This window comes from Indicator indicator, chromosome 10, assembly GCF_027791375.1.
Source record: "Indicator indicator isolate 239-I01 chromosome 10, UM_Iind_1.1, whole genome shotgun sequence".
Taxonomy (NCBI): domain Eukaryota; kingdom Metazoa; phylum Chordata; class Aves; order Piciformes; family Indicatoridae; genus Indicator; species Indicator indicator.
Genome location: NC_072019.1, coordinates 31289550 through 31303888, shown reverse-complemented (window position 1 = coordinate 31303888; position 14339 = coordinate 31289550). Strand labels below are relative to the sequence as shown.

Below are 14339 nucleotides of genomic sequence, written 5' to 3'. Positions count from 1 at the left end.
CACCTCTCAGCTAGACTCAGCTGCTCAAGGCCTCATCCAGCCTGGCCTTCAACATCTCCATGGAGAAGGCAGCCACAGCCTCCCCTGGGCAGACTATTCCAGAATCTCACCACCATCCTACTGAAGAACTTCTTCCTAAGCTCCAGTCTAACCCTGTTCTCCCTCAGCTTCAAACCATTCCCCCTTGTCCTGTCTCTAGACACCCTTAGGAAAAGTCCCTCTGCAGCCTTCCTGTAGGATCCCTTCAGGTATTGCAAAGTAAATGCCACTCTTCTCTGGTTTCCCTGACTGCTGTTGTTGGAGATAATTCATTTTTCCCACTTAAATTCCTTTCCAGTTTGTTGTCACTAGAATATTCTAATGTTTATTTTGGATTTTCTTAAGAGTGTTTTGTGGGGGAGTGGAGGCTAAATCAAATGTGTTGAGCTGTTTTCCCTGAGAAGTAGTTTAGAAGGCTTAGAAACTAGATTATATGAACCACCACCATCAACACAAGGGTCAGCAGCAGACAGGAGCATTCCCCCACTGGCTTACTTGCCTATTAATCCATTTTCAGTTTCAAAGGCAAATTTGATGCGTTCTACGTGTAATGGATCTTCAATAACCTGTTGGGAAACAAAAAAGCTCCTTGTAAGAAAGCAGTGTGAGATCACAGGCTCACAGGATGCTAGGGGTTGGAAGGGACCTCTGGAGAGCCTCGAGTCCACCCCCCCTACCAGAGCAGGCCCATAGAATCTAGCACAGGTCACACAGGAACACATCCAGACAGGGCTTGCAAGTCTCCGTAGGAGGAGACTCAAAAACCTCAGCTGGGGAGCTTGTTCCAGTGCTCCGTGACCCTCACAGTAAAGAAGTTCTTCCTCATGTTGAAATGAGACTTCCTGTGTTGTGGTTTACATCCATTGCCCCTTGTGTCCCTTCTTAATCTCCTTATGGTGCTTGACCTCAGCTCTGCACTCAGTGTGCTCTGCTTCTGCTGCATACCTCCCATCGCCACTGTATCTATGCTTGGGGATGTCTTGAACCACCTCAACACGAAGAACAAGTCAGGCTTGGGAAGTTTCATGCATCATGGATTATAAAGACAGCAATTTAAAAAGTAGTGAACTCCCCAAACTGAAGGATTAAAAGAAGCACAGAATATACCTGATTGGAAGAGACCTCCAAGATCATCCAAGTCCAACCTTCAACCCAGCACTAGGTGGGTGTGGAAATTGCCAGTACAGCCCTGACTTATCATTACACATCAATATAAAAATCTATCCTGGGCAAGCCTTTGCCCTTCACCTACCAGTATCTCATGAAGTAACTGGAATATGTTTTTCAGTTCATGAGGTGGAGCAGTTTCCAGCTGAGTCTGCATGTAAGAAACAAAGTTACTTAGTAAAACACAGTGGTGATGCAAAGAGTTACAAGATAGCTTGACGGAGTTTTGAAAATTTGGTTTTTCAAACAGCAAAAGCCTTAAAAAAAAAACCAAAACCAAACACACCCCAACCAACCAACAGGCCCCCAAATCCAAGGAACTGCACAGATTGCTCACTGTAGACCCCAGTGAACTGCACAGTGACTGCTCACTGCACAGATTGTTCTGCAGACCCCAGTGAACTGCAGAGAGACTGCTCACTGCACAGAGACTGCTCTGCAGACCCCAGTGCCATTAGGGTTAGGGTTACACACCAGAGACAGTGTGACCAAAGCCTAGAAGAAACACTTGTGGCCAAAGTTGCTGTCCCTACCTTGACGAAGTGCAGCACAGTGAAGGAGAAGTGCTCATTGCAGAAGCAGCAGTACACCACCATCTCGATGAGAGCCGACAGAGAGCCGGTCAGCTCTCGCAGTGCGTACATCACCTAATGGAGAGGTGCAAACCACTTCAGGCACAGCCACACCACCCTTTCAAACTAAGTTTGTACCACAATGTGTGTGACTTTTCCAGGAAGGATGCAGCTTTTTCTCCCAGCACCTGAGCTGAACCCCTGCTCTCCTAGCACTCCGTTTAGTTCCTGCGGCCCAACCCCAGTGGTCTGGTCAAGCACGATCCATTAAGTCAGAGCCATTTGAGTTGGCACCTCCAGCTGACACAGCAACTGACAACAACATGGACACTTGCAAAATATCTTCAGTTGCCTTTGCTATCTTTGTAAACTCTCAAACCTGACCCCTCAGCTTAAGGTTATACTAGGACAAGAAAGGGTAAACGAGAAACTAAAGGTCCCTTCTGTTTAGACTCAACTTATTCCCCAGCTGGCTGCTTTTTAACATTCAGTGTTTTTCATTTCCAAAGAAATAATTTCAGAATAGCTTTTAGCTCAGAGCAGGGTAGAATTTGGAAGAGATACCTCCATTAAGTAGGGCTTTCCCTCTGACAGGAACAACAAGGCTTCCACTTCTTCATGGAGCGTCAAAAGTGGACCCGAAGTGGTGATGCTTAAAGGGGGACGCTGCTTAGAGAGACCAGGAGCTATAACAGCAAACACAAAACCAATCCACTCATAAATTAGTTGGCTCTACACACCTTGAAGACACTGCTGCTCATTTGGCACCACAAACTCTCTCATGACATTCATCTGGGCTCACTCACAGCTCACACAGCAGCACTCCAAGCATCTTGCACACTGCGGTGTCATTCACGTAAGTGACAACCTGAGGTGGTCACAGTGAAATCTTTCTATATACTATCACCTCTTTGAGCTTCAGTTTCACTTCCAATCACTTCTGCACATTCATCATATTCAGAATGTTCATCAGTTTTCCTTTGCTTTAGGGTTTTTTGACTTCATAAACTTTTAACCCCAGACACAAACCAAGTTGTTCTTTTAAAAAAGGACAACTTTAAATTCAGCCTTGGGGAAACTGAAGGTCTCAGCTTACTCCTTTAGAGTCTTTACTTGGGTATTTCTGCCTCTTGCAGGAAGTATCTAGGAAAGGATTTAAGTGCTTGTTATTCAGTAGTACAGCCTAAATACTCCCCTTCAGGTTAGCAAGAGGTTTAACCTAGCTAAGTAAATACAGCCTGTTATGCTGTGAATCTGTTCCAGCCACAGCTTGACTCACTCACATGAGGAAAGTTCTCTGGGCTCCTTAGTTCAAAAAGGACCTCAGGGAACTGCTTGAAAGACTCCAGCAGAGAGCCACAAAGATGCTGAACGGAGTGGAATGTCTCCTTTATGACCAAAGGCTGAGGGAGCTGGGGCTTGGATCAGAGGAGCCTGAGGGGTGACCTCATTCATGTTTATGAAGATGTGCAGGGCAGTGTGGGGAGGATGGAGCCAGGCTCTGCTCAGGGATGTCCAATGATAGGATAAGGGGCAGAGGGTGTAAGCTGGAGCAGAGGAGGTGCCACAGGAACAGAAGGGAAAACATTTTCACTGTGAGGGTGACAGAGCCCTGGAACAGGCTGCCCAGAGAGATTGTGAAGTCTCCTTCCCTGAGACATTCAAAACCTGCCTGGATGTGTTCCTGTGTGACCTGTCTTAGGTGATCCTGCTCTGGCAGGGAAACTGGACTGGATGATCTTTTGAGGTCCCTTCCAACCCCTAACACTCTGTGATTCTGTGAAAGAATTTCTAGGCATATGGGAGAGGGGGGAAGGCACAGTAGTGTTAGCACCAGGATTTCCCTCTCCCCTGCCTTGAGTGTCACTAACACTGACTGTTCGCTCCAGTCCCTTGGCACATGTACAGCAAAATGAAAACTCATCGACCGTATGCTAACCATCACTGCCTCACGTTCCCAGCTACTGCATTGTCATAAGACTACTGCCAGGCAGAGGAACTGAAAAGCAAAGTCACCAAAAAGGCAAAGCTGCAATCCTTACCAACATTTCTTTGTGAGGAGACATCAGAGTGCAAAACAAGTAGTGCTACAGTGTTGTGGAGGTATCCGAACTCTCGTGCTTGTGCTGAACTCCACCTGCGGTTCTGCTTGAGCCAAAGGAGACATTCAATAAACTCTGGGCTGGTGCATTCGGTCAATTTCTTTTCTTAGCAGTCCACCAGCACGTTGTAACACTTTGAAGGTGGTGAAAATATTTCTTATTATCAAAATTGCGATGCTCACTTCTGCCCAAGTGGCTGTTTCCATGCTAACTGCACAGAGGCAGGCTATGACTCATGTGAAGGTCACAGAATAACCCAAGGATTAGTCTGTGTCACCACATGAAGAGTATTGATCATTAATTTAAGCACAGAAAAAAAAAAAGCCCCATGGGGATGGGCAAACTACAGCACAAGCCATGCTCCATGAACTTCACCTGATTACTCTGCCGGTGGGGGCCGAGGAGAAAGTTGATCATGTGCCTCAAAGCAGAGTGTCTCAGCAGAAGACTGCTAGCCCTTATTCCCTGCTGTTGAGACAACAATAACAACAAGTGAGATTGCTGTACAGCTAGAGAATTGATGTCTTAGGGAATAAAAAGTAAAATGCAGAGGCTAAACACTGCAATTTTCAATCTAAAAAGCCCAAATGAAATCATCCCACAGATTAGTACGGCAGAGCTCTAAGAAGCTGTCTCATTGTGTAGAGCACATGACAGAAACCAGCCCAGAAGCAGCATGTGCAAAATAAGTGTCATAAGTATTTCAGTAAAGAGAAAAGAGGGGAGGGAGAGGGGAAAGGAAGGAGGGGAGGGAGAGGGGAAAGGAAGGAGGGGAGGGAGAGGGGAAAGGAAGGAGGGGAGGGAGAGGGGAAAGGAAGGAGGGGAGGGAGAGGGGAAAGGAAGGAGGGGAGGGAGAGGGGAAAGGAAGGAGGGGAGGGAGAGGGGAAAGGAAGGAGGGGAGGGAGAGGGGAAAGGAAGGAGGGGAGGGAGAGGGGAAAGGAAGGAGGGGAGGGAGAGGGGAAAGGAAGGAGGGGAGGGAGAGGGGAAAGGAAGGAGGGGAGGGAGAGGGGAAAGGAAGGAGGGGAGGGAGAGGGGAAAGGAAGGAGGGGAGGGAGAGGGGAAAGGAAGGAGGGGAGGGAGAGGGGAAAGGAAGGAGGGGAGGGAGAGGGGAAAGGAAGGAGGGGAGGGAGAGGGGAAAGGAAGGAGGGGAGGGAGAGGGGAAAGGAAGGAGGGGAGGGAGAGGGGAAAGGAAGGAGGGGAGGGAGAGGGGAAAGGAAGGAGGGGAGGGAGAGGGGAAAGGAAGGAGGGGAGGGAGAGGGGAAAGGAAGGAGGGGAGGGAGAGGGGAAAGGAAGGAGGGGAGGGAGAGGGGAAAGGATGGAGGGGAGGGAGAGGGGAAAGGATGGAGGGGAGGGAGAGGGGAAAGGAAGGAGGGGAGGGAGAGGGGAAAGGAAGGAGGGGAGGGAGAGGGGAAAGGAAGGAGGGGAGGGAGAGGGGAAAGGAAGGAGGGGAGGAAGGAAAAAAGAAAAAAAAAAGAATAGAGGAAAAATGGAAATAGAGAGAAAGCATCCTGGAAGAACAGCCCAGGCCAGTCCCATCGGTTATTCTGCTTTCCACAGGACAAAAATCCTGATGTTGGATTTTAAGAACAGCCAAGAACAGCCCCCCAAAACCTAGCCCCCCAGAATTTAGTCCCTTGGTGTACTTTACTGGTACATTTGTGTGTGTGTGTTATCCTGAATCCAGTGTTCACAGCCATTCACTTGGCAAAAAAAGAAAAAAAAAAAAAAGGAAATCTCCTCTAATAAAAGTTCTGGAGGAGCTTGAGAGTGCTGCTTGAACCTTATCTGAAGGTGGGTGGCTTTACTATTGCCCTTGAACAAGAAAAGAGCACCAGGCTGCAATGGTTTCTTACCTTCTGTACAAAGTTATTGAATAGCAAAAAGTACTGAGCACAGTTTTTACAGTTTTCAGGTACATCTTTATCCAGCAGAGCAAGTAGCACCTCCAATAATTGGTGTAGACTTTTTAACTGTGGAAAAAAATAATAAATGATTTGAATGTAAAGGGTTTTCTGCTGCTTAATAACCAGAAGTGCTTCACATATCAGAGTTCAGGTATGGGTAAAAGAAATCAGTGTGGTCAGCTATGCCTTCTGTGATTAACATCAACTGTTAACAGGATTGAAGCCTTCTCATTTTTAACTCTTTGGAAGGAATGCTGTATTTGTTGAATAGAGTGGGTTGAAAACAGCTCTGAAGGAAGAGATTTAGGGGTGTTGGTTGATGAGAAGCTCCCTATGAGCCAGCCAGCCATGCAGCCCAGAAGGCAGTTGTGTGCTGGGCTGCAGCAAGAGGAGTGTGGCCAGCAGGCCAGGAGAGGGGATTCTGCCCCTTGACTCTGCTCTGCTGAGACCCCACCTCCAATCCTGTCTCCAGTTCTGGTGTTCCCAGCATAAGGAGGACACAGAGCTGGTGGAGAGAGTCCAGAGGAGGCCACAAAGATGATCCAAGGGCTGGAGAACCTCTGCTGTGAGGATAGGCTGAGGGAGCTGGGGATGTTCAGCATGGAGAAGACTCCAGGGGGACCTTAGAGCAGCCTTCCAATAGCTGAAGGGATCCTACAGAAGGCTGCAGAGGGACTTTTCATCAGGGTGTCCAGAGACAGGACAAGGGGGAATGGCTTGAAGCTGAGGGAGAGCAGGGTTAGACTGGATCTTAGGAAGAAGTTCTTCAGTAGGAAGGTGGTGAGACTCTGGAACAGGCTGTCCAGGGAGGCTGTGGATGCCTCCTTTCTGGGGGTGTTGAAGGCCAGGCTGGATGAGGCCTTGAGCAGCAGAGTCTAATTGAGAAGCATGATCAAGACCCTTCACCTGGTCATTTACAAATGACACAGCACTCTCTGCAAGCACATCAAGAGCCATTAGGTAGAGACAACCAAGAGGTTCATCAGTGAAGAGGTGACACCAACCTTCTCCTGATAAAGCAAGGCACTGTCGAGGGTTTTTTCAAGGATAGTGGCTACAGCGACTCGAACCTCTCTTACGCTGCATTCCAGGAGGAAAGTCCTGGAAGATAAAAGGGGAAGCTGCAAAGAGAACTGGAATCAAGGTGCACACATGGCTGCTGTGCTTAAGTGTGGTGTTCATGATTTTTAAAAGGATAACAATCCAGCTATTCCCTGTATTGTACTTCTGTGAATAAGCTTTAACTTCTTCTCCTGCACCCCTGCTTGTCACTAGCAAGGTCTATAACATTGCTTTATATTTATTCCTTCAAAACCAAAACTCTGTCCTAGGATCCTGCCTTTTAAGGCAACTTGGAAGATGAGATTTTCCCTCCACAGACCTCCAGGTGTGCCAGACCTCCAATTATTTGTCGCTTTCAAAACACAGATGATTTGTAGCTTGGTGTGAAAAATTCTTTCCACTTTTATCTATGACCTTTGTCAGGAGTTTAATTTACCTTACCCCAAACAGTTTCACTGTGTTCTCATTCCCACCACTTAGAGGAGTGACTAGTCACAAGTTTCAAACATGTTCCATGTTAGGAAGCTTTATCCACTCATGAGACAACACTCCCAAGACAGAATCACCAGGACTTACTTGACAAGCTCCCGGCCCTCTGGCCCGACGAAATATTCAACTAACCACTGACAAGCATCAATGCTTTTGGAGAGCAGAGCATCAATGGTGGCAATCCATTCTTCTGTGTCAGCCCTCGGGACAAGACAGGGACAAGTGTCAGTAATGAAAGAGAAAACACATCTCCAAAACCTAGGCCACGTTTCCTGCTTGCCAAAAAGAACTGATTTTTACTTTCACTGAAGGCACACCAGATGGCTTGTGACAAAAACACTTAAAAATCACAGAATCATAGAATTGTCAGGGTTGGAAGGGACCTCAAGGATCATCCAGTTCCAACATTCCTGCCATGGGCAGGGACACCTCACACTAGAGCAGGTTGCTCACAGCCACATCCAGCCTGGCTGCAAAAACCTCCAGGGATGAGGCTTCCACCACCTCCCTGGGCAACCTGTTCCAGTGTCTCACCACCCTCACGGTGAAAAACTTCTTCCTAACATCCAATCTGAATCTCCCCATTTCTAGTTTTGTTCCATTCTCCCCAGTCCTATCACTCCTTGACACCCTAAAAAGTCCCTCCCCATCTTTCCTGTAGCCCCCTTCAGATACTGGAAGGCCACAAGAAGGTCTCCTCAGAGCCTTCTCTTCTCCAGACTGGACAACCCAAACTCTCTCAGTCTGTCTCCATAAGAGAGGAGCTCCAACCCTCTGATCATCCTTGTGGCCCTTCTCTGGACATGCTCCAGCATGTCCAGATCCTTCTTGTAATTTGGGCTGCAGAACTGGATGCAGTATTTTGGAAATTGCTGACTCTAAATCCATTTGAACTTTCCATGCCCAGTTCACAACCCGACAGTTGACACAACCAGCCAGTTCACAAAAAACAGACAGCTGGGAGAGGCACCAAAGCATCAGGTTATTCCATGACCCTCTTTTCTCTCAGACTGAGAAGTCTGAAGGATGGGATGCCATCCAGAGGAATCTGGAGAGGTGGGCTGAGGAGAATCTCATGAGGTTCAATAAAACAAAGTGTAAGGCCCTGCAACTAGGTTGGGGCAATCCTAGGTATCAGTCCAGGCTGGACAATGAGGTGATAGAAAGCAGCCCTGCAGAAAAGGACTTGAGAGTTCTGGTGGATGAGAAGCTGCACAGGAGCCAACAATGTGAGCTTGCAGCCCAGAAGGCCAATGGCTTCCCAGGCTGCATCAAAAGCAGTGAGGCCAGAGACGAAGAGAGATGATTCTGCTCTGGTGAGACCTCACCTGGAGTGCTACATCCAGCTCTGGAGCCCTCAACACAGGAAGGACATGGACCTGGTGGAGCAGCTCCAGAGGAAGGCCACAAAAATAACCAGAGGGCTGGAGCTACAAAGACAGACTGAGGGAGTTGGGGATGTTCAGCCTGGAGAAGAGAAAGCTCCAGGGAGATCTAACAGCAGCCTTCTAGTACTTGCGGGGGCTTACAAGAAGGCTGGAGAGGGACTTTCCAAAGGCCTGAAGTGATAGGATGAGGGGCAATGGTTTGAAATGAGAGAAGAGCAGATTTAGATTGGATGTTAGGAACAAGTTCTGCACCATGAGGATGGTGGAACACTTGAACAGGTTGCCCATGGAGACAGTTGAGACCCCATCCCTGGAGATACTCAAGGTCAGGCTTGACAAGGCTCTGGACAATCTGATCTAGTGGAGGATGTCCCTGCTGACTGCAGGGGGGGTTGGACTAGATAACCTTTGGAGGTCCCTTCCAACCCAAACCATTGATGATTCTATGATTTCTTTGTGATGAGGTTCCAATGCAAAGCAGAAGTGTGTTGCTGTTTCTGTGACTGTCCATGCTACCTGGAGTGTTTCAGGTGCTGTAGGTACAACAAGCATGAAAAGCTGAGGAGATGTTATGGTGCCCAGAAGAAGGCCTTACCTGAGTTTCTTCTTGGTTCGGAGATAGGTTTGGAAGAGGAATTGAACTGCCAGCTGTAAGCTCACCTTTGCCATGCATGGATAATAAGGATGCTTCACCTTAGTCTGAAAGAAACAGCAGATTCACTTCAGAGCAGAAGCACACCTGCAGCACCTGGGCTGCCTCTCAACCACATCAACAAATAGCTTCACTTGGGAAAAAAAACCCCAAAACAAACAAAGCATTTTTGTGTGCTACAAACAGTCTCCAGTGCTGATTATGCCAGTTATCAAACATTCTTAAAACAGGAACACACTTGCTGTAAGGCCCAGCAGACCTGGGGATTTCATACACTGAATGAATGCTGACCTGCTTATGACTCCATTCAGTAATACAGCTTTGAAGTGACTGCCACTGACTTTTGGACAGAGAGAGGAATTTCTGTCCCTCTGCAGCTCAGTTTGTGCAATTGTTATTTCATGCATTTCACCATGGCACAATGTTTCTCCCACTATCAGAACTAGAGGCTGGAGTCTGTTTTGTCACACATGTTGATATCAACTTGAGAAAGTACTGGAGATAGAGTCATAGAAATGTCAGGGCTGGAAGGGACCTCAAGGACCATCTAGTTCCAATCCTCCTGCTATGGGCAGGGACACCTCACACTACATCAGATGATGATTTGCTCAGCTGGAAAAGCAAAATCACATTGACATTTCTCTTCCAGTTATCCTGGTTGTGACCCAAATACCTTCCATGGCCCTTTCTACTCAACATCAGACATTAGTCTGGAGACTTACAGCATTTAGTGAAGCTAATGACAGGACAAAACTGAAGTAGTCACTACTGTACACATCTCTGTTCTTCATAAACTTCAAGTTTTCATCTCTCACCATCTGTAAAAGTAAAAGAAAGGCAGAGATGTCAAAGTGTATTTCTCTAAAATCACATCTTTTATTTAAATATCTTAGAATGGCTCAGGTTGGAAGAGACCTCAGAGATCACAGTATACTAGAGGTTGGAAGGCACCTCCAGGGATCATCCAGTCCAACCCCACTGCCAGAGCAGGATCACCCAGGATAGTCTGCACAGGAATGCATCCAGGTGGGTTTTGAAAGTCTCCAGAGGAGACTCCACAACCTCTCTGGGAAACCTGTTCTAGTGCTCTGTCACTCTCTCTGTAAACAAGCTCCTCCTCATGTTGAGGTGAGATCATCTACTCCAACCTGTTCACCATGGGCAGGGACACCTCTCAACTAGACTCAGCTGCTCAAGGCCTCATCCAACCTGGCCTTCAACACCCCCAGAAAGGAGGCATCCACAGCCTCCCTGGGCAGCCTATTCCAGAGTCTCACCACCCTCCTACTGAAGAACTTCTTCCTAAGTTCCAGTCTAACCCTGCTCTCCCTCAGCTTCAAACCATTCCCCCTTGTCCTGTCTCTGCACACCCTGATGAAAAGTCCCTCTGCAGCCTTCCTGTAGGTACCCTTCAGCTATTGCAAGACAGCTGTAAGGTCCTCCCAGAGTCTTCTCTTCTCTAGGTTAAGCAACCTCAGCTCCCTGGCGGTGTTAAAGACCAGTGTCAGACCTAATCTGTTCATGCTCTGAATCATTCCTTCAGCAGAAGGGAAAACACATGTAGGAGACTTAGCAGATCTGTACAAACCCTGTGATTTCCTTCTAAGGATATTACAATACACAGGGCAACAGATGAGAGACTTAAATCATTTGGCCACTAAGGGAAAAGAAAAAAGTTGCTGCTAAGTGCTATTTTTTTTGCTTGCTTTTAATAAAAAGGCCAAGAGGACATCTTTCAAACCTGCTTGGCTTGCTTAGCGAACTCACATGGACAGAGGCAGGAGCCAGGCTGTAATTACAAACTGCAGCCACAGTGACATCATTAAATGCCAAGCCCCTTGCTCTGCTGAAAGACTTCATAACTTCAAGCCAAGTTCTGTTTGCTGCAATGGCACAGCCCTGGACAGAAAAACGCCTGAAGTGGCTATTAGTGCCCTGCTACAGCCACACACAGCCTGCACAGTTTGTGTAAGTGATATGAGCTTTCCTGCAGGTGTGCAGCTCAGCAGGGTGCTGTGTTCAGAGGGCCAGATACATGCAAGATTGCATGTTCTCCTGTATGGACCAGAGCTGCGGGCCTGCAGACTGAGACCTTTCTCACATGACAGCTAACCAATACACAGCTTAGAATCATAGAATTGTTTTGGGTGGAAAAGAACTTCAAGATCATCCAGTCTGACCATTCCCTAACTATCATGGCTGGGGCTAAACCCATGTCCCCTCAGCACCACATCTCTGCCTCTTCTAAACATCTCCAGGGATGGGGATTCAACCACCTCCCTGGGGAGACTGTTCTAGTCTTTGACAACCCTTTCAGGGAAGAAGCTTCTTCTCATGCCCTAAACCCTCCACTGGTGAAACTTGAGGCCATTTCCTCACTTGTTCCTTGGGAGAAGAGACCAACCCCCACCTGGCTCCAAGCTCCTTTGAAGGAGTTGTTGAGAAGGTCTCCCCTCAGCTTCCTTTTCTCCAGCTTGAACACCACCAGATCCTTCAGGTTCTACCATCCGCTCACTGCTCGACCAAAGCCATCCCACCTCCATTTTCAGTCCTTACTTGCAAAGTTGCTTTCAGCTTCCACGTTTTCCCCTTGGAGACCATATCCAGCATCACAGAAGCTAACAGACATGAAGAGAATTGAAGCTGGTCTTGGCTTCTCTTATTTCTCCCCTTTCTACATTCTTGTGAACCAAAGAACTTGAGGATGACTAATTTGCTGTCATCTTCATTACTCTCCAAGTACACTTCAACTGAAGCATCTTCTCTCCCCCTGCCTGCATGCTGACTACTGTTCACATCCCACGGCTGGCTAATTTCTTCCAAGCAAAGAATGCTGGCTCAGCTTTGTGAGAAGGGACAGCCATGCCCCAACTGAACAGCCTGTTAGTAACCTTATGGCAGAAATATCCTTCTAGCTTCGCTTTCAAGAAGGGAATTGCTTCAAGAGCACCTTCAAAGCTACTGTGTTCCTCTTACTAGGTGCTTGAGTTCCTTACAAGTCGGGTTTAGGTGGCACTTGCAGAGTGCTCTACCTGATAGATCCGCACAGGCATTTTCTCCACAAAAAGTCCCTTTTTTTCTCCTTTTCGAACCAGCTTGGTCAGGATGGAGAGGCGGTCACTGTTGGGCCTGTGGGGTCGAGGTGAGGACTGGGGTGAAATTTCTGGTGAAGATGGAGCAGATCTGAAATCACAGGATCATAGCACGTTAGGGGTTGGAAGGAGATCTTCCAGTCCAACCCCTCCCCTGCCAAAACAGAACCATAGAATCTAGTGCAGGTTGCACAGGAATGCATCCAGACAGGGCTTGAAAGCCTCCAGAGAAGGAGACTCCACAACCTCTCTCTCCAGTGCTCTGTGACTCTTACAGTAAAGAAGTTCTTCCTCACATTGAGGTGGAACTTCCTGAGCTGTAGTTTACATCCACTGCTGCTTGTCGTATCACAGGGCACAAGTGAGTAGAGGCTGTCCCTTCCTTCCTGACACCCAGCCCTCAGATATTTATAGACATTGATTAGTTCCTCTCTGTCTTCTCCTCTCCAGACTATGGATACCATTAGCCTTCTTATACAAGCACAATATATACAATACTCTTATATATTCTTGTATTACATTATATATATATCCTTATATATTACATGTTCTTATACAAGCACAATATATACAATATTCTCATATAGTCTTTTATATATCCTTATATATTATATATCCTTATACATCCTTATACATCCTTTTATATCCTTATATCTCCTTTCATATCCTTATACATCCTTATACCTCCTTGTATTGCCTTGTATCTCCTTATATCCTTTTATATCCTTATATATGCTTTTATATTCATCCTTATATCCCCTTACATGTCCTTATATCTCCTTTTATGTCCTTATATCTCCTTTTATGTCCTTATATCTCCTTTTATGTCCTTATATCTCCTTTTATGTCCTTATATCTCCTTTTATGTCCTTATATCTCCTTTTATGTCCTTATATCTCCTTTTATATCCTTGTATATTACATATCTTTATACAAACACAAAGTGAATAATGAAATCCTGTGACCAATCCACACCAGGATAATCTCCAAATTTAGGTGACTGTTTAAATACTTCCTGAGACCATCAGCCACCTTCAACTTTTCACCACCATGGTGACCACAACGCGGAAGAGGAAATCAGAAGAGCAGCAGCAGCAGACTGTTCATCAAGCAGCTTTAAAAAACCCAAAGCAAAGCAACAGAAGGCTCAGCATATTCCTTTGCTGACCAGGATTCCTTCAGTTCATAGGTCTGGAGACAGGGTTTAGGCATCAACAAGAGAGAAAGCTGCAGAGACAGAGGAAGAACTCACAAGGAAAGGTCCTCAGCCTCTTGCCGCACGACGCTGACTCTGCTTTTCTTTGGTAGGACTGGAGAGTTCTGCTCAGACACCCTCTGGTAGAAGAGCATGTAGGCGTTCCAGTAGCGCCGCCGCACGTCAGGGTAAGGGTTAGCTGGTGGCACAAAAGGCAGCTGCTGAAGTCCTTCACAGATTTAGGACCATTTTCATACAATCACAGAATAGTTTTGGTTGGAAAAGACCTCCAAGAACGAGTCCAACCCTCAGCCCAACACAAGCATGGACATGAAACTGTGCCCTGAAGTGCCACGTCCACAGGTGAGGCACTTTTTAGGGTGTCAGGTAGTGATAGGACTAGGGGGAATGGAGCAAAAAAAAAGAAATGGGGAGATTCAGATTGGATGTTAGGAAGAAGTTTTTCACCATGAGGGTGGTGAGACACCGGAACAGGTTGCCCATGGAGGCGGTGGAAGCCTCATCCCTGGAGGTTTTTGCAGCCAGGCTGGATGTGGCTGTGAGCAACCTGATGTAGTGTGAGGTGTCCCTGCCCATGGATGATCCTTGAGGTCCCTTCCAGCCCTAACAGTTTTATGATTCTATGTTTCTTGAACACCTCCATGGAGGGTGACTTCA

General features: G+C 47.1%; 1 protein-coding gene across 1 annotated transcript in view; it reads right to left on the bottom strand.

Annotated features, from left to right (window-relative positions):
* The window catches only part of USP24 (ubiquitin specific peptidase 24), an 82385-nt gene that overhangs the window by 6650 nt on the left and 61396 nt on the right, over window positions 1-14339 (bottom strand). The window contains exons 51-63 of the mRNA XM_054383907.1: window positions 13719-13860; window positions 12408-12558; window positions 10098-10193; window positions 9319-9422; window positions 7423-7536; window positions 6789-6885; window positions 5734-5850; window positions 4256-4348; window positions 3821-3923; window positions 2343-2464; window positions 1740-1853; window positions 1292-1357; window positions 539-605 (exon numbers count right to left, since the gene is read on the bottom strand). Of these exons, the coding sequence (XP_054239882.1) occupies window positions 539-605; window positions 1292-1357; window positions 1740-1853; window positions 2343-2464; window positions 3821-3923; window positions 4256-4348; window positions 5734-5850; window positions 6789-6885; window positions 7423-7536; window positions 9319-9422; window positions 10098-10193; window positions 12408-12558; window positions 13719-13860 (1386 nt within the window). The remainder of the gene's footprint in view (window positions 1-538; window positions 606-1291; window positions 1358-1739; window positions 1854-2342; window positions 2465-3820; window positions 3924-4255; window positions 4349-5733; window positions 5851-6788; window positions 6886-7422; window positions 7537-9318; window positions 9423-10097; window positions 10194-12407; window positions 12559-13718; window positions 13861-14339) is intronic.